This window comes from Carlito syrichta, unplaced genomic scaffold (genome assembly GCF_000164805.1).
Source record: "Carlito syrichta isolate Samal-C Ts95f unplaced genomic scaffold, Tarsius_syrichta-2.0.1 Scaffold307639, whole genome shotgun sequence".
Taxonomy (NCBI): domain Eukaryota; kingdom Metazoa; phylum Chordata; class Mammalia; order Primates; family Tarsiidae; genus Carlito; species Carlito syrichta.
Window position 1 is genome coordinate 466,558 of NW_007251735.1, and position 20,614 is coordinate 487,171.

The 20,614-nt window shown below is 41.9% G+C and overlaps 1 protein-coding gene across 2 annotated transcripts in view; it reads right to left on the reverse strand.

Moving 5' to 3' along the window:
• The window catches only part of DNAAF4 (dynein axonemal assembly factor 4), a 71,846-nt gene extending 63,242 nt beyond the window's left edge, over positions 1-8,604 (reverse strand). For both annotated transcript variants that reach the window (XM_008064525.2, XM_008064524.2), the window contains exons 1-4: positions 8,452-8,604; positions 7,351-7,495; positions 6,671-6,673; positions 4,327-4,460 (exon numbers count right to left, since the gene is read on the reverse strand). In XM_008064525.2, the coding sequence (XP_008062716.1) occupies positions 4,327-4,460; positions 6,671-6,673; positions 7,351-7,495; positions 8,452-8,574 (405 nt within the window). In that variant the 5' untranslated portion in view covers positions 8,575-8,604. The remainder of the gene's footprint in view (positions 1-4,326; positions 4,461-6,670; positions 6,674-7,350; positions 7,496-8,451) is intronic.
• Positions 8,605-20,614: the final 12,010 nt, after the last annotated feature.

Genomic DNA, 20,614 nt, shown 5'->3' on the forward strand with positions numbered 1-20,614 from the left:
ATCCACTCACCTCAGCCTCCCAAAGGCGCGGGATTACAGGCTGAGCCACCGAGACTGGCAATTTTTTGATTTATTGTAGAGGCGATGTCTCGTCATGTTGTCCAGGCTGGTCTCGAACCCGTGGGTTCAGGCAATCCTCTTTCCTCGGCCTCCCAAAGTGCTGGGATTATAGGCTTGAGTCAGCCTGTAATTCCAGCACTTTGGGGGGCCAAGGCGAGTGAATTGCCTGAGTCCGCGGGTTCGAGACCAACCTGGGCAACCTAGTGAGACCTCGTCTGTACAATAAATCAAGAAAAATTAGCCGGTTGTGGTAGTACACACCTGAAGTTCCAGCTACTTGAAAGGCTGAGGTGGAAGAATCACTGGCGCCCAGCAGGTTGACGCTGGGGTGGACATGAGCATGCCACTGTACTTCAGCCTAGGCAACAGAGTGAGACTAACTCAAAAAAAGAAAAAGAAACACAAAAGAGCTCCTTTGCATGCTCGCTCTTTCTGCCACATGAGAACACAGCAAGAAGGCCTGAAAAACAGGAAGAGACCTCACCAGAAAGAGGTCCCACTAGACCTTGATCTGGGATTTCTAGCCTCCAGAACTGTGCGAAAATAAATTTCTATGTTTAAGTCACGTACTCTGTAGCATTCTATTATGGTAGCCTGAGCACACAGCAAAGCGAGTTGAATTGACAAAGTGAATCTTAGCACTAGCCCTGTTAATTATTTTTAAAAGGTTATTACTTAAAAAACTACTCTTGTTTGGTAGATGGCATTCAAGTTTCAAGCTACTTTATGGTTTAAGCTAATAATAGGTTGCCTTTAGTTGTCATAGCTCTTCATTTGCTCTCATAGGATCATCAAAGTTCTTTCCTTTTTTTTTTTTTTTTTTTTGAGTCGGATTCTCACTCTGTCACCCAGGCTGGAGTGCAGTGGCATGCTTACAGCCACCACAGCCTCAACCTGCTGGGCTCAGGCAATCCTTTCGCCTCACCCTTCCGTGTAGCTGGAACTACAAGCATGCACCACCATACCCAGCTAATTTTTTATTTATTGTAGAGATGAGGTCTCACCAAGTTGCCCAGGTTGGTCTCGAACCCATGGGCTCAGGCAATCCTCTCACCTTGGTCTCCCAAAGTGCTGGGATTGGAGACATGAGCCACTACTCCTGGCCCTCTTTTCTTTTGAGTTGGGGGTCTCACTCTGTTACCTAATCTGGAGTGCAGTGGCACCATCACAGCTCACTGCAGGCTTGACCTCCTAGGCTTAGGCAATCCTTCTGCCTCAGCCTGTGCCACCACACCCAGCAATTTTTTTTGTTTTGTTTTTTTTGTAGAGACGAGGTCTCAGTATGTTGCCTAAGCTGGTCTCAAGTAATCCTCCCTTCTTTTTTTTTTTTTTAAGTTGGAGTCTCACTCTGTCGCCCAGACTGGAGTGCAGTGGCACGCTCCCGGCCACCGCAGCCTGGACCTGCTGGGCTCTGGCGATCCTTCCTCCTCAGCCTTCCAAGTAGCTGGAACTACAGGCGTGCACTACCACACTTGGCTATTTTTGATTTATTGTAAAGATGAGGTCTCACCAAGTTGCCCGGGTGGGTTTCGAACCCGCGGGCTCAGGCAATCCACTCACCTCAGCCTCCCAAAGCACGATATTATAGGCTGAGCCACTGCACCTGGCCCAAAGGTCTTTTCTAAATAGTATCTAAGATTGTACAGAGTAAAAAATAACTTCAGCTAGCCACCAGAGTAGAATTTTGCTATGATTACACAGTACTAGAGGAATGTATTCAAATTAATTCATTCAAATATTTGAGCATCTATTCACTTGACAATGCTATAATAAGGATGAAAGAAAATATAGTCCCAACACAACTGAGGAAGAGATAAAATAGTTTGTAGAACACACTATAGGCTTTCATAGGCTCTATCCCTTTAATATAACCCACATTTTTAAATTTTATACATTAATTCCTCTAACCTACTTTTCCAAATACCATAGTCAAGCTTTCATACATGTAGATTAATAACTTCAAGATATAGCATGGTAGTGTTTCTTATCAGTCAATTGTTCTGTTCTGGCATATTTATCAATACAGCAGTATGTGTCATTATTTAACAATTTTATTAGTTCAGTAAATATTTATCTATTGTCACAAATTTTATATTATTTTAATTTTTAAAAATTTAGGAAAATGAAATCAAAAGGCTGATATCTATGATAATATAATCAAGAAAAGATGGAAATTAAGTATACTAAAGGCTATATTTGGCTACCTGATGATATGTTCAATCACTATGTAAAAGACAAAGTATATAACCATAAACTCTATTTAAAAGGCAAGTAAAAGTGATAAAATAAATGGAGAAAGCTTTGGAATCTTGGACTATTAATTATAAAAGTAATGTCAGTGATGCAAATCCAAAGAAGAGTCACAGATCCATAGCTAATACTTACAGATTCTTTAATCATTTCATGATGAAAAATGAGAATCTGAGATAAGAAATTACTTGTAAAAATTAGTCAGAATCAGTAAATCTATTGAGATAGAAACTAGATTAGTAGTTGTCTAGGACTAGGGTCAGGGAGAATATGGAGTAATCGTTAATGGGTATTTGGTTTCTGTGGGGAGTAATGAAAATGTTTTAAAATTGGCTGTGGTAATGGTTACACAACTACAAATATACTCATTAAATTGTACACTTTATATGGGTATATTGTATGATATGTGGATTATGAAGGGGAACCCCCCCAAATGGAATTTATTTATTAAAAATTATGTATTTATTCTTGCATATTTCCACTTTGGTCACCCTCAAAGTACTCTCCATTTGATGCAATACACTTATTGAGATGTTTTTTCCACAGCTCAAAACAGGTTTTTTTGGTTGTTGCTTTTTGTTTTTTTTTGAGCTGGAGTCTCACTCCGTCACCTAGGCTGGAGTGCAGTGGCATGGTCAAAGCTACCGCAGCCTCGACCTGCTGGGCTCAGGCAATCCTTCCACCTCAGCCTTCCAAGTAGCTGGAACTACAGGCATGCACCATCACGCTCGGTTAATTTTTCTTGATTTATTGTAAAGATGAGGTCTTGAACCCGTGGGCTCAGGTAATCCTCTCATTTTGGCCTCCCAAAGTGCTGGGATTACAGGCATGAGTCACCACACCCAGCCTCAGAACAGTTTTTTAACTCATCAATATGGATGTCTTTTAGTACTTCTGCCATTTTTTGTTTCACCTCTTTCACACAGGCAAAACATTTCCCTTTGAGAACTTTTTTTATCCAGGAAAGCAAAAATAAGTCACTCAGGGTGAGATAGGGTGAACAGAGAGGGTGGGACATGGGGGTCATAAGACTTTTGGTCAAAATTGCTGAACACTTAGTGCAGTGTGGGCAGGTGCACTCATAAATCACCTATCATGAAATGGGCAAACACACTGAAAGAATCTCCAAAAAAAAAAAAATCACTGAACCTGAACACAGCCTCTCACAACAATGCTAGCTGGTATGCTAATATCAATGGGTTCCTAGAATATGTACCTAGCAAAGGAAGCCTATACTACAAGGAGCCTGCCCTGCAAAAAATAATTCCATTTTTTGGGGGTCTCTCTCATATATTCAAAAAATTTATTGCTGACTAAAACTTTCACTTAAAAGCCTCATCAGTTAAAAAGAAATTAATTGGTCAATATTTAGTGTTTACTCTATGCTTTTCTAGTTTTAAGCAATCATGTCCATTAATCCAAGATTAAAAGAGAAGTAAAACACACCAGAGAAACTTTATGAATTTTCACTCTCCTAGAAATAGAACCCTCACCCTGAAACAATTGTCCAGCGTTTGGTACCTTCCACTTTCACATAGATTTTCAAGAACATATGTGAATACCAGATCACCTATATAATATAGTAAGTCCTATAAACAAAGTATGAGCAAAATGCTGAGGAATTACAGTAGTTGGAATTAATTATTCTTTTTTTTTCTTTTTTTGAGTCAGAGTCTCACTCTGTCACCCAGGCTAGAGAGAAGTGGCATGCTCACGGTCACCACAGCGTCGACCTGCTGGACTCAGGTGATCCTTCCATCTCAGTCTTCCAAGTAGCTGGAACTACAGGTATGTGCCACCATACCCGGCTAATTTTTCTTAATTTATTGTAGAGATGAGGTCTTGCCAAGTTACCCAGGTTGGTCTTGAACCTGTGGGCTCAGGCAATCCTCTCACCTCAACCTCCCAAAGTCCTAGGATGATAGATGTGAGCCACCACGCCTGGCTGGAATTAATTATTCTTACACAGTGTACTATTATATCTTTAGAGGACTTGGCTATCAATCTGCAACTTACCTTCATCATGACATTTAGTGCATATTTTTGATCTTCTCGCCTTGCTGCAGCTTTTGCTTCTGTGGCTTCTTTTGCTCTCTCTTGTGCTTGTAAAATAGATTTTTCTCTGATTCTTTGCATCACCTCTTTGTCAACTAAAATGTAAGGAATATTACTAAATTATGATTATGATAAATTTGTCTTACTTAGGAGAAAACTACTTAACCTATTGATCCAGGACGAGATTTTTTTTTTTTACCCAACTTCACAAAGAGAAAACATTTTTCAGTATTAAAGTGGCTTAGAAGGTAACATTAAAAGGCAAGCAATTAATTGTAATAATAATGAATTGCTATAGAATGAGGAAGAAGAGGAAAGGGAAATGGGGGAGATACACAAGAGGCAGAGGACGAGCATAAAGGGGCAGGAACACATCTATCCTCTTCCATCTCTGTTGAGAAATCCAGGCGATTTGCTTATAAATCTGATCATAATAAACCATCACTATAGAGTTTCCTAGAAAAGACAGGTTGAGATCACCTGAAATGATTCATCACCTCCACAAACATAAAGTGAAAATTTATACACGATGTGCATATAGGGCAAGCCCTAGGAAAAATTACAAAGTAGCATGACATGTTTATATAGAGAGAATTTTACCATTCACAGTTATTTTATATTCAGTGTGGCTCATTGTTTTACAAACTGTAGGCTGTGACCCATTAGTGGGTAAATTATCTTAAAGAAGTAGGGATCAGGCCCTGAGGGAAGGAATCTAGCTTTCAGCAGGGGGAAAAAAAAAACCATGGAAAGGGAGAAAAGAAAACTTGGAGGAGGGCAGATAAAATCAGGGGAGGAGATGGGGAGGTTGGGTTGAGGGTTGAATACCCTAGGCATGGGTTCTTAACCTTTTTTGTGCAGCAAATTCCTTAACAGATTAGTGAAACCTTATGGACCCCTTCACAATGTTTTAAAATGTATGAAATAAAATACACAAAGTTACAAAGAAACTCAGTTATATCAAAACACTCACAAGATATTAAATATTAAAACTGTGTGGCGGGTGCAGTTGCTCATGCCTGTAATTGTGGAAGCGAGAGGACTGCCTGAGTCCAGGGGTTCAAGACCAGCCTGGGCAACTTGGCGAGACCTTGTCGCCGCAAGAAAGTAAAAAAAAAAAAAAAATAGCCAGGTGTGGTGGCACACACCTATAGTTCCAGCTACTTGGAAGGCTGAGGTGGAAGGATCACCTGAGCATAGAAGGTTGAGGCTGCGGTAGCTTTGACCATGCCACTGCACTCCAACCCAGGCAACAGAGTGAGACTCCGACTCAAAAATAAATAAATAAATAAATAAAAATAAAATTGTGATATACTAAGATGTGTTTCTTTATTAATGCATTAAATAATATACAGCTATAAGTCTAACAAACATTGTAATTTCAAAGTAGCGATGACTATAAAAGATATATCTGTGATATGAACATATTTGGGACTTACTGGTGCTATTTGCTATGATGTGAATGTTTGTGTCTACTCAGCATTCATATATTAAAATCCTTACCCTTAATGTGATGGTATTTGGAGGTGAGGCCTTTTGGGAGGTAGTGTCCTTATACAGGAGGCCCCAGAGAGCTGACTTGCTCCTTCCACCCTAATAAGAAGAATGGTTGCAATCTCTTCCATTCTCAATAGTTCATACTTAGACTTAATTCCAGAGACATAAGAGAAGTTCCAGGCAGTAAATACAAAATATTAGAAAACATGACAACCAGAGGAGGTGGGAGGAAAACAGAGCTAAAACAGTAGAGGACAATTACTGACCCACAAAGCTAATACTGACATCAGCACAGGGTACTAATTAAGACTACAGAGTCATAGCTTTAAAACAGGGGATCTCAACTTTGGCAGCATATTAAAATCCCTGGAAAGCTTTTTAAAAACTACCAACACTGAGTCCTACTCAGAGACACTGATTTGATTTGCCTAGAGTGTGTTTCAGGCATCTGTATCCTTTTAAAGTCCCATAGGTGATTGAAATATGTAAGCTGAGGATATCTGCTCTAGAGTGAAACTGCTAATACTCCAGTCCCAGTCTGCCACTTACTAGGTTTGTGACTTTTGCCAATTATTCAACCTTTGCATGTGCCAGTAGCCTCACTTGTAAAAAGGGGTAACAATACCTAAGTGATTAGGTTGTACAAAGGATCAACAGATATGTTAATGCCTAACACAAAGTTAAGTTCTCAATAAAGGCTATAGTAGAAGGGCTCATCCCCTAAGATACAAGTCCACATCTTCTGCTTAATGTGTCTTTGAATAATTCAATCTTTAGGCTAATTAATTTTAAGTGGCAGCAGAAGCACTACCTCATTTAAATTAGGCTCATGGACTTTTTTTTTCTCAAAAAGCAATTAAAGGAGTTCAGGATATGCCACCCCAAAATATGCTGCTTTGATATATTGATTATTTTGAGCTAACGGCACTTGAAAAACAGCAATTGCACAGAGAGACTTTCTCTAAACTCATCTGCTTAAAAATTGATTTTCCAAAAGGAACTCAATTGTCATAAATCCCTTCCTCTGGAGTTTCATTAACCAGGGAACATTTACTCCTATTATAGGACAGAATAGAAGTCGACACTATACTCAGACAAACTTTGTTACAACCTATCTTCTATCTGTTCTTCTAAGTACCCATTCATCTTTCCTAAAAATAATTGACTGTCCTAAGGGACCTACACCTCTCACTCCTTCCCCTATTAAGAGGTTCTACAAGCTCTCTAATCTCACTGTTTGGGGGATAGTCACTTTTTTCCCTGTGATGCCCCGTACACTAATATTAAAAATTAATATTTTTCTATACCTTTTCTTCTGTTAATCTGCCTATTGGTAATTACATAGACCCAGTTGTCAAACCTAGGAAAGTTAAAAGGAAAAGCTATCTTCCCCTACACAACATAATTGTTTCAAAAGAGAATTTTTTAAAAGGTCTGAAACAGGAAAAGCACAACCATATGAACATCTTTGAATAAAGAACTTATTACCTGTCACAGAAAGGCTCTCCCACATGACTGCTTCTTTTTTATACAAGGTGAAGACAACCGTGTCATTCCCAATCTTCACTTTGCTGTTCTCATCGTCTATGGGAGCATAGAGAAATGCCTCAAATAAAAATGGAGGAAAGTTGACCTATTCAGAATGAAAACGGAAATTAAATTAGGAACGCAAATTAAGGACACGTGTTAAATATGCGAAAAAGGCCAAAATAACTTTCTAAAAGGCCCACTAAATTTATTCCAGGTAGTGAAAGATTAGCAAGGCACATGAAGTCCTGGATAAAAGTAATTTCTGAACTGTCCACACAAGGTGTTTCACCTGTGCGGGATTCTTTTCTTTCTTTCTTTATTTAAATAGTATTAAAATAGGCCGGGCGCGATGGCTCACGCCTGTAATCCTAACACATCGGGCGGTGGAGGCGAGAGGATTGCCCGAGCCCAGAGGTTCGAGACAGCCTGGGCAACATGGTGAGACCTCGTCTTTACAATAAATCAAAAAATTAGCCGGGCGTGGTGGCGCGCGCCTGTGGTTCCAGCTACTTGGAAGGCTGAGGCGGAAGGATCGCCGGAGCCCAGCGGGTCGAGGCTGCGTTGACCGTGAGCGTGCCACCGCACTCCAGCTTGGGAGCCAGTGAGACTCCGACTCAAAAAAAAAAAAAGTGGCTGGGTGCGGTGCATCACGCCTAAAATCCCAGCACTTTGGAAGGCCGAGGTGAGAGGATTGCCTGAGGCCAAAGTTCGAGACCAACCCGGGCCACTTGGCAAGACCTCATCTCTACAATCAATCAAAAAAATCAGCCGGGTGTGGTGGCGTGTGCCTGTGGTTCCAGCTTCTTGGAGGCTGAGGCGGAAGGATCACCTGAGCTCAGCAGGTCGAGGCTGCGGTGGCCGTGAGCGTGCCGCTACACTCCAGCCCGGGCGACGGAGCGAGCCTCGGACTCAAAAAGAAAAAAAGGAAAGAAAGCAAGCAAGTGTCAACATGTAGGAGGCTCAGGCGCAAGGACCCGCTGCTGCGCATGCCCCTCCGCGCTCCCGCCGAAGCCCTAGAGCCCGGCCCCGAGAGCCGGCAGGCTAGACTCGCGCTCCTACCTTCAGATAGTTTTCCGTGCAGAACACATCTGTGTCTCTGACGCTCACGCCTTTGAGGGGCAGAGAGAGAAAGACCGCAGTCTTGGTCTGCCGCCAGCTGTAATCGCTAACCTGCAGGGGCATCCCGAGCGCGGACGCAGGCGAGGGGAAGGCTGGTTGCTACGGGAGCCCGCTCGGTTGCCAGGGAAGCTGGGGTTGCCACGCGCCAGCTCTTCCGGGTCACGCCTGCCGGCGCCCGGCGATCGGCGAGTGCCCCGGGCACACCCCTGCTGCCGCCCCGCGGACTCCGTTTTTGCGAGGCACCCTGGAAGGTGTGGTGCTAATTCGGGGGGTTACCGTCGCCCTCACTGTCTGAGCGAGTGTCCAAAGGAGTAGGCCCGTATCTTCTGCTTAAGACAGAAAGAAGAGACCCGGGCTTAAGGCGCAGGAAAGCAATCCATCCGTAGCAGGTGCAGCAGCCCCCGTGCGCCATGGGAGGGTTTTGCCTTGGTTTTTTTCTTGCTGAGGCTATTAACAGCACCCGTGGAAGTTCCTGTTTGGGAAATTTCTCCGTCATGTAGATTGAGGTGTGAAACAAAGGTGTGAACTTGAAAGAGCCAGTCCTTCGAGATGGATCCTGGGACTACATTTAGCCCTTTGCACTCGGATGTTCCCTCTCAGGGGACAAAAAGAGACTGCTGGTGATTATACAGGACGAACTTATGCCAGCGCAAATTTTTCAAAAACTGGCTCAGGCTTTGGGAGGCTGAGGTGAATGGATTGCCTGAGCCCGCGGGTTCGAGACCCGCCTGGGCAGCGAGACCTCATCTCTACGATAAATCAAAAAATCAGTCTGGGCGACAGGGTGAGACTCCATCTCAAAAACAAAAAAAAAGTCTATTTCCTTGGAGTCTTCCATTCAAATTGTACAAAACAGCAAAAAAGAGGTGGGATATATATGAGATATAAGTAAAAAATACCAGCTGGCATTACGTTGAAAGAACGTGTGTGAAGTACTTTCACCGTGCACAGACTGGACAATAAATTATGTATTCTTATTGTGAGAGGAAGAAAATGAGACGGCATTATCTGCTCGAATAGAAAAACACCTGGTGGAAGATGTTAAACAAATTGCTATTGCACATCCTGTATCAATGAACCTGTAATGCATGTTGGTGACTGTTTCGCACATTACCACATTAGAAAAATGCAAGATAGAGAATTTTGATTTTTTTGTCATAAGTAAGATTCTTAATGTCCAAAATTCTGTTATAAGCCAAATATCATTACAATAAAATAATTGGTTCCAACACGATACTGTTTAATATGAAGTGATTCATATCTCATTATTTTGTAAGAACAACAAAAAAAAAGTGCAATGGAGTTGTTGGTAGGTGATCCGCAAGATGTCTCCGAGTGCAGAGGGTTAGAATATAGCCAAGTGGCCATTTGCTGACTAGAGGACATATGTGTACTCAGTTCCTGCAAAACCCACAGTTCCATTCAACTTTGTGACTTCTAGAGCTCACCTGCTTTGACCAATCAGGGCTCATCTGTATTGACAAATCAGAACTGTGTTTCAAGTCTTCATTTGCAAAAACGGACCTGATTGGGAACCTGGGGAGGAATTTTTTTTTTGGCTGAAAAACCTGGACCCTAGCTTTGTTCTGTGGAACATACCTTCGTTTTACACCCAAGGGTGTGATTCTCCAGTTTGAAAATTGTGCACCAGAATAACGTCTCTTTCCTACAAATTCCTGTCCAGAGAACTTTTGTTCACAAGATATACCATACCAGGAGCTTGTCTACACTATTGTATTAATATCTTCCAAAACCTGTCAACTGGAAGGTCACCAAAAGCACCTACATAGGTTTTGCTTCAAGGTTTGAGAACTGGAGGGAAGTGACCCTATGATTCACCTGACAAATGTTTTGTTAAAATCGATAGGATAAGTTGGATTTACATCAAGACATATTACAATTGCTTAAGTAGACTCCAAACGTTAGTAATGCAGAGAAACCTGAAGATCATGTAATCTCATCCTATGTATTTAAGGAATAGGAGAGCCATACATGTAACCCATTGTCACAGTTTAGTGGCTGAACCATAATTAAGATCCTGATCTCTCAGCTTCCAATGTTTTTGCTCCAGGCTGCTTTCTGTACACCCAGTTTATAAATTACTGGAATATGCTGCTAACACAGTGAATATATATAAATTTTAAGTACCTACAAGTTACTTGTCACCTAGGGTTTTGGATTTTAAAGCGATTTATTTCTTTATTTTGCAGGAAAATGCAGTATTCAGGAAAATTCCAAAGTACATCCTCGGACTTTAAACTTTTAATTTTTAAAAAATTAGCCGTGCATGGTGGCACATGCCTGTAGTTCTAACTACTTGGGAGGCTGAGGTGAAAGGATCATCTGAGCCCAGCAGGTCAAGGCTACACTCCAGTCTGGGCAACAGAGTGAAACTCCAACTCAAAAAAAAAAAAAAAGGATACATGGTGCTGTTTGGAGGTTTCAGTAAAATCTGTAAGCAATCACTTTGCGAAACACAGAAGAGCACACACCTCAGCAGTGGCATTATTTTCATTATTTTCCTGACTTCCGTGATGTCACCAAACATTTATACTCTCCGAGTAAATTATACCTTAACAAAAACTTGACAAGTTTTATTACTGAATCATGACATCAACTGATACCAATTTAAAGCATCATTAATTTGTATCCATTATTTCATGACAATGTTTCAGTGTTTCACAAACATTTAACTCAATTTTAAAGTCTTAAGCTGTATTTTTTATTAGATCAAAATAAAACAAAAAGCTGTAGTCTTACCCAGGGATAGAAAGAACTTTGATATATGGTAAAGATGGCTCTGCACATAATTGGGGAAATGCAAAGAAAGGAATGACTATTGAACACATGATGTTGGAAAAAGTCGTTACTGATAGGGCTTACATGGGGGAAGGGATAAAGGGAGCCGTTGTTAAAATAACTCACTATGTGAACCTTGCAACCTTACATCCCGTTTGCGAGGTTTACACAGTGAGTTATTTTAACAACGGCCCCCTTTACCCCTTCCCCCACGTAAGCCCTATCAGTTACCATATGGAAAAATGAGATCGTATCTCTACATATATATGGTGTCACATGCAAAAATGATTTTCCAATGAACCGAAGACATAAAAATTGGAAACTTAGAAAATAATATTCTTATGATCTTGGAGTAAGAAAGGATTTTTTAACTATGACATACTAACCATCGGCTGGGCGCGGGGCTCATGCCTATAATCCCAGAATTTTGAGAGATTGCCTGAGCCTGCAGGTTCATGACCAGCCTGGGCAACTTGGCAAGACCTCGTCTCTACAAGAAGTAAACAAAGTTAGCCGGGCATGGTGTGCGTGCCTGTAGTTCCAGCTACTTGGAAGGCTGAGGTGGAAGGATCGCCTGAGCCCAGCAGGTCGAGGCTGTGGTGGCCAAGCACGTGCCACAGCCCTCCAGCCTGGGTGACAGAGTGAGAACTCCAACTCAAAAAAAAAAAAAAGCACTAACCATGAAGGAAAGAGATTGAAAACTTGAACTATCGAGTACTGTGCTTACCAAAAGGCACAATAAAGAATGTTAATATATCTGATATTTATATCTGCTATATTCAAAGACCACAGGGATACCTGTAAGTGAAAATATTGAGTTCATTACTTACTGAGCAAGAGAGAGCACACACCATGGGTTGTCTTAGTTGGAGAGAGTTAGAATGGGGGGAAGGTCTAAGGGAGGTTTGGTTCCTTCTAGACTGAAGCTTTTAGAAAGTGAGGGTAATTCTATTTATGGGGTTCAGGACATGCTATCCCCAAATCTGGCACATTGGCATATTGAATATTTTAAGCTGAAGGAATTGGAGAAAGACTCTCTGACCTCCCCCCCGCCCTGCCTCTCCTCCTCTGAAGCTGATCATAAGACCCCATGTGAGAAATACTCTCCCTATACCTACAAAAGACCATTCTTATCACCAAATAAGGAGAGAATTCTAAACAAACAAGGCTTGCTAATTTCTCCCTAACTTACTGCACTTAGCTTATACCCTTTGCCCTATCACATTTTTCTATGACTTTCCAATCTTTATCAAACTTAGCAGAAAAACACACAGGTTCAACAATTTCTTTCACTTTTCATTTCCTTATGAATGCTCCCATGTCAGGCAAAAGTTTTATTAAATAAATTTGTATACTTCTCTTAATTTGCCTTTTGCTACAGGAGTGCCAGCCATAAACACAGAAGGGTAGAAGGCAAAGATATATTTTCCTTTCTTACATGATGATTTCGTAAAGAAGTAGCTGCTGCTCATTTCATCCAAAAAAGGGGAAGTCTGTTATTTTATAAGTGGCAAAATCATCTTTTTTTTCTTTTCGTCAGTGCTTAGACAATATTACGAAGTGCCCTTGTTTTGTCTTATTTTATTGTGGTCGCAGAGAACTCTTGCCTCAGGTTGATGTTCTATGAGATTGTTTATGTTCAACAGAATAATATTAGTCAAGCTGTGAATGCCATAGCTTCTGAATGTCAGGGTCTTCCCTTTTTTACTCTTTCTCAATAATCCACAAAGAGGGCATATAAACAAAATATATAAAGAAAAAGAAACACTCCCACAGTAAAATGGACAAATTGGCATGATCTTGTTAATGTGAATGCCTGCTTATTCTATGTAGCAATTTCACTCCTGTGTATATATCTTAGAGATATATAACAAGTTTCTAGGTGATGCTGATGCTTTATGAACCACTGTCCTAGAACAGGGTTTGTCAACTTCCACACTACTAACATTTTAGGCTGGATAATTCTGGATAACGCAGGCTGTCCTGTATATTGTAGGATATTTAGCAGCATCTACCCGCTTGCTAGTAGCACTCCCCAGATATAGTAATAAAAATGTCTCCAGACATTGCCAAATGTCTCTTGGGTTGGGGGGATGGGTGTAGTAAAATCACCTACATCTGAGAACCACTGCTCTAGAAAAATATATCTTTTCCTTCTACCCTTCTGTGTTTATGGCTGGCGCCCCTGTAACAAAAGGCAGATTAAGAAAAGTATACAAATTTATGTAATAAAAGTTTTGTATGACATGGGAACATTCATAAGGAAACAAAAAGTGGAAGAAATTGTTCAACCTGTGTGTTTTTCTGCTACATTAGGAGATATTCACAGGTGTTTATAGCAGCTTCATAGCAAAAACCTGAAAACAAGCTAAATGTCTTTCAACGGGTATATACACAGAGTATCATACAACCATAAAAAAGAGTGGATGATAGCTATACTTTGAGAAGAGTGAAAAAAAGCAAGTCAAATAAAATCCTTAAAGGATATAGCTATTTTTATAACACTTTTTTTTTTTTTTGAGTTGGAATCTCACTCTATCTCCCAGGCTGGAGTGCAGTGGCATGCTCACGGCCACCCTAGCCTCAACCTGCTGAGTTCAGGTGATCCTTTGGCCTCAGCCTTCCAAGTTGCTGGAACTACAGGTGTGCGCTACCACGCCCGGTTAGTGTTTTGATTTGTTGTAGAGATGAGGTCTCACCATGTTACCCAGGCTGGTCTCAAATCCCTGGACTCAGGCCATCCTCTCACCTCGGCCTCCCAAAGTGCTGGGATTACAGGCTTGAGCCACCGCACCCGGCCCCTTATAACACTTTAAAACAAAGGAAACTGTATTGGATAAGGATTCCTATATATGTGGTAAAACTATGCAGATATATCTTGACTTATGATAGAGCTACATCCCAATAACCTCCCGAGGTTGAAAATATGCTAAGTTGAAAACGCATTTAATATACCTAACCTGCCAATTAGCATAGCTGAGACTAGCCTACCTTTTTTTTTTTTTTTTTTTTTTGAAGTTGGAGTCTCACTCTGTTGCCCAGGAGTGCAGCGGCACACTCACGGCCACTACAGCCTCAACCTGCTGGGCTCAGGTGATCCTTCCACCTCAGCCTTCCAAGTAGCTGGAACTATAGGTGTGCGCTACCACGCCCAGCTTATTTTTTGATTTATTGTGGAGATGAGATCTCATCAAGTTGCCCAGGCTATTCTCAAACCCCTGAGCTCAGACAATCCTCTTGCCACTGTCTCCCAAAGTGCTAGGATTACAGACACGAGCCACCGTGCACAGCCCTAGCCTACCTTAAATGTGCTCAGAATGGTGCTCTCTGAATTAAAACAGAGGTTCTCAGAATGCAGTCCTCCCCACTACCACCAGCAATATCACCATCACCTGGGGACTTGTGAGAAATGCAGATTCCCAGACCTACTGAACCAGAAATTCTGAAGGTAGGGCCCAGCAATCTATGTTTTTAATCAACTGTGTTTTAATTCATTCACCAGGTAATTCTAACACACACCAAAGTTTGAGAACCACCAGATTAAGGGATAGGTTTTATTAGGGAGAAGGGAAACTTACAAAGCCAAGAAAAAACACAGGTTTCTTCCTTCTCCCATCATCCCAAGGGGAAGCACACTGGGGCCAGGGCACACTGCTGGATCTGCAGTATGGATTTGCATAATAGGACAGGAATCCCATCCTCTTGTTGCTCTCCCTTCTTATAGGGCACACATAAAAGAAACCTTGTCAATACGGAAAGTACTAGGGCACCAGGCAGTCTCTGTTTATTTATAGGAACTGTTTGAAAAAGGCAGCTACCAGGTATTTGGAAACCTTAGATCACTTAAAAAGTTGTAGTTGGAAGAAACTACCAGTCCCATGGGAAACTGAGTTCAGGTGCAGCTCCTCTCATGGTGAGCCCGAAGGTCCCGGTCCCATAGGTTGGATGCCTAGGAAAATTCAGAGAGAACACTCAAGGTCATTTTTGTTTGATTCTATTCATTGCTTTAAAGCATGCAATTAGAGAGCATCAAAAAGATTGCCAGAGCATCAAAAAGATTTTTTCTGTCTCTAATTTTAAGTAAGGACCTACACTTATTCATTTTATGATTCACAACTTACATACATGTATTATTTTGTAGTGACAAATATAAGATTAAAGTAAAATTTTAGAAACAAGCTCTATAGTAGATGAGTATACTTATTTATTTGTTGCATATTCTGAGCTTCTTAGGGAGTAAAAATGTACACTGTTGTGATGCACAAATTAAATAGAATTTATTATTCCTAACCTAAAAATAATTAACTATATTATATTTATTTTTGATTGTCAAATTTTTTAATTTTGCCATTGGAAAATCTGCTTTCTATGTCTTTCTAACACAACTTCAGAACTTTAAAAAGCATTTGTTAAAAATCCCTCAATCTGATATCAAGGTGATTTAGGGCTGCTTTGAAATGTTTTATTTTCTTTTGTGATCGCTAGGAAATTGAGTTAGTCATCCTCCAAGAACCAAGAATAGCTTTACAGACCAAAATCTAGGCACTGGATTTTAAATGCATTAATTATTTTACTATTTTAAATTTGGGCTTTAGGAAATGATCATGTGTTTTACAATTAAACAAGAATATATGTTAATAGTAGAGCTCGTTCGAGACCCGCCTGGGCAGTGAGACCTCATCTCTACAATAAATAAAAAAATCAGCCGGGCGTGGTAGCGCATGCCTGTAATTCCGGCTACTTGGAAGGCTGAGGCGGAAGGATGGCTGGAGCCCAGCAGGTCGAGGCTGCGGTGGCTAGGAGCAGCCACTGCACTCCAGTCTGGGCGACAGAGTGAGACTCCAACTCAAAAAAAATAGTAGAGCTCATGTGGAGTGTGAGGTGACCCTGCATCATTTTCCTTTTATTTAGGGCACTATTGTCTTAGATTTACATTTACAGTGTATAGATCTTAGAGTGATTTTTCCTATTAGATTTTTACAAAAATCACAATACTAGTTACTTAATTTTAAAAGAGAGACTTTTAAGGGAACTCTTAAGGAGAACAGCTATTATTAAAGTATAATTTTCTATGTTTAATAACGAGGACTAATAAAGAATATAAAGAAATATAAAGTTTGCTTTTTTTGCCCACATTTTTAAACATTTTATAATTGTGTTTAGTTTAAAATTTTAATATGGCATCTTAGATAAATACAGGTATTTTTAATAACATAACATTAAGTTGCTTAGAACTTTATTAAAGAATATCAGTATATATAGCCACATTAACATTAAGATATAACACAGTTAATATCATGTATGAAATATTAAGCCATTACCCTATAGATATAAATCAAATATTGCAAGTAGTTATAAATTAAGCTAACAAAGTGTTTAATAAAATATATTCTTTCTTTACCTCTCTCTTTTTTTTTTTTTTTAGTTGGAGTCTCACTCTGTCTCCCTGACTGAAGTGAGTGGCACACCCACGGCCACCCCAGCGTGGACCTACTGGGCTCAGGTAATCCTTCCACCTCAGCCTTCCAAGTTGCCAGAACTACAGGTGCACTCTACTACACCCAGCTAACTTTTTTTTTTTTTTTGTAGAGATGGGGTCTCATCAAGTTGCTCAGGCTGGTCTTGGACTCTTGGGCTCAGGCAATTCTCTTATCTTGGCCTCCCAAAGGGCTGGGATTAGAGGCTTGAGCCACGGTGTCTCGCCTTCTCTCTCTCTCTCTCTCTCTCTCTCTCTCTCTCTCTCTCTCTGTTCTAGAGATGGGATCTTGCTCTGTCACTCCAAGTTGTAGAGCAATAGCACAATCTTTGCTCACTGCAACCTTAACCTTGAACTTCTGGCTTTAAGTAATCCTCCCACCTCAGCCTCTTAAGTAGCTAGGACTACTGCATGCACTACAATGCCCAGCTAATTTTTATTTTTCTATTTTACTTTATTTTATTTTTTGTAGCTGGGCGCGGTGGCTCATGCCTGAAATCCCAGCACTTTGGGAGGCAGAGGTGAGACGATTGCCTGAGCTCAGGGGTTCGAGATCAGTCTGAGCAACATGATGAGACCTCATTTCTACAATAAATCAAAAAATTAGCCTGGCGTTGTGCACACGCCTGTGGTTCCAACTACCTGGAATATTGTAAGAAACATTCTGATGGTTCATTTTCAAGGCCTAAGCAGGCTGGTGGATGTAGCAATCTTCAGTCACCAGCTCTTGACCGGCTCCTAAACAATCAGGAGATGGAAGCCGGTCAATGAGAAAACAACAAACTATTCTGAAGAAAACAGAGATTTAGCACCGGGCTCGGTGGCACAGCCTGTAAACCCAGCACTTTGGGAGGCCGAGGTGACTGGATTGCCTGAGCCCACGGCTTCAAGACCCGCCGGGACAACTTGGCGAGACCTCATCTCAACAATAAAGAAAAAAATTTAGCCGGGCATGGCAGCACGCGCCCGTAGTTCTGGCTACTTGGAAGGCTGAGGAGGAAGGATTGCCGGAGCCCAGCAGGTCGACGCTGGGGTGGCCGTGAGCATGCCACTGCTCTCCAGCCTGGGAAATGGAATGAGACCCCAATTCAAAAAGAAGAAAAAGAAAGGAAAACAGAGACTTAACCAGGGAAGGGAACCAGGGATAACCTTATAAGGGAAAAAATCGGAACTTAGGTGACATCTGGGAAAGATTGTACACCCTAAAGTACTCAACCAATGAGGAACCGGGGGAGGGATTTGCCCGCCTGCAGATAAATTGCTTGCTGTAGCCACCCCGGCGTGTCTGTCTACCAGACACCTATCTCGCAGGACTGCCATTAAAGTCTCGCTTCTGCTGTACGTGTCTCCCTGTCTATCCTTTGATACTGGACAAGTGAATTTGCTTCTCACAATTTGGGGGCTTGTCCGGAATTATCTGCGTCTGTGGGAGGAGACCCCAGCAGAGGGGAGGTGCACCCCACCAGGTTCTCGGGTGACCGGCTCTGCTCATGTGTCTTGGCTCCCCGTGGGACCATAGATAAGCCTGACAGTTGTGTCGGAGACAGCAGAGGTGACACAGGGAGAGAGCTAGCAGACACTGCAGCAAACAGACAACCTTGTGCACAAGTCACGGTAAGAGAATTGGACTCTAAGTACCGCCTTGGTGGTTGGGCATTTTCAGAGGTTGAGTGTGTGTGACTGAGGCGTCTCCTAGATACGAAGTGTGGAGTCTCAATCCACCGTACTGTTTATCAGCGAGGGCAGCGGTCAGAGGCAGGCGAAGCCGTGGGAGACAGACAAACCGGGTCCCAGCGTATGCAAGAAACCTCCAGTAAGGGGGATTTCATACCTAGGGAAACTCAGGCACTGGGGTTATCAACTTAACCATAAATGGGGAACAAAGCAGGGCCAAGTAAATGGCACAGGAAAAGGGGAAAGAAGGGAAGAGTTCCCCTCAGGGACATTCCTCCAGATAGTCCTTTGGGGGAAATGTTGATATGATGGGGAAGCAGTCCCCAGACTAAAGACAAGGAGAAACAAAAGATGATTAAATACTGTTGTTTTGTCTGGACTAGGGAGCCAATTCACAGACCTGCGGTTTTCTGGCCACAGTTTGGCTCAGAGGAGGACTGGGTATGCCAGACCCTAGTTCTCTGTGTTACTGATAAAGGCCTCCTCCTTGCAGGAGGAAAGTGATTATGCTCTTTGTTGGCTGCCAGAAGCAGTTTCTATGTTCCCTCTCAAGGTTGATGGAATAGGTCCCAAGGAAAAGTCCTGGGATTCTCTTTCCAATCCCCCTCCCCTTTGTGGGGAACAGGAAAGCTGGAGGTAGTCAGGGGACCCAAGGTCCCAGAGGGCTCTGAGCCAGGGGGCTCCAGGCTTTAAGGAAGTTCTGAGCCTGCTGCCCAACAAGCCTCTACCCAAACCTAAGGAAGGAATTGGAAAAATGCAAAAAAGATATAGAAAAATGTCCACTCCCTTCCAAGGCCCCTGTGGAGGTTTCTAAAATGTTTCCCCTTAGGAAAGTTCCTATAGGACAGGGAGAGATTGGATTCCTAAATGTTTCTCTGATGAGCATCAAGGTTGGAAATTTCAAGAGGGAAATGAAGTCACTACTAGAATACCCCCTTGGGCTGGCAGATCAACTTGATCAATTCTTGGGGCCAGCTTTTGCAGTTGGACTGAGATGATGTCCAAAATTAACTTCCTATTTACAGGGGAAGAAAAGAGGATGATTAAAAGGGCTGCGATGTCTATCTGGAAAAGGCAACATCCTCCCAGACATGGGGTCCTGCCCGTGGAACAAAAGTTCTCAAATTCACATCCCAGTTGGGACAATAATGACCTTAGAGATCGGGCTCATATACAGGATCTCAGGGTGTTAATAATTAGAGAAATCAAAGAATCTACCCTGAGATCTCAGAATGTTTCTAGGGCTTTTGAAATTCAACAGGAGAAAGAAGCAACTCATTCCGCCTTTTTGCAGAGGCTGAAGGATCAGATGAGAAAGTATTCTGGGCTAGATCTGGAGGACCCAATGGACAGGGCCTCTTGAAGGTCAATTTTGTAACTAAAAGTTGACCTGACATTACAAAGAAATTGCAAAGTTTGACCAGTAGAATGAGAAGCCAACTGAAGAGTTACTAAGAGAGGCCCAAAAGGTGTTTGTGAGGCTAGAGGATGACAAACAAAAACAAAAAGCAAAAATTATGGTGTCTACTGTGGAAAGAGTAAAGGAGAAGAAGCGAGATTGAAATCCTCTCCACTGGAGTGGGGGGGAATTTAGGCCTCAGTAGACAAACAGAAGGGGCCCTCCGGGGGTGCTGCCCAGTTACGAGTGAATGTTACAAATGTGAAAAACCCAGCTACTTTATGAAAGAATGCCCTAAATGGAAAAAGGAAGAAAAAATGATCCTTCTCATGTTTTTTTTTTTTTTTTTTTTTTGAGTTGGAGTCTTACTCGGTGCCCAGGCTGGAGTGCAGTGGCAGGCTCAGTCACCGCAGCCTTGACCTTCTGGGCTCAGGTGATCCTTCCGCCTCAGCCTTTCAAATAGCTGGAACTATAAGGCATGCGCCACCATGCCTGGTTAATTTTTTGATTTATTGTAGAGATGGTCTCACCAAGTTGCCCAGGCTGGTCTCAAAACGGTGGACTCAGGCAATGCTCTCACCTCGGCCTCCCAAAGTGCTGGGATTACAGATGTGAGCCACCATGTCCAGCCTCTTCTGACTTTTGATGAAGAGTAGGGGAGTTAAGGGTTCCCTTTAATGAGGTCCCACCAAGAACCCTTGATAAATTTGAGGGTGGGACCTGAAGAAGTGGTGACATTTTATTTTATTTTATTT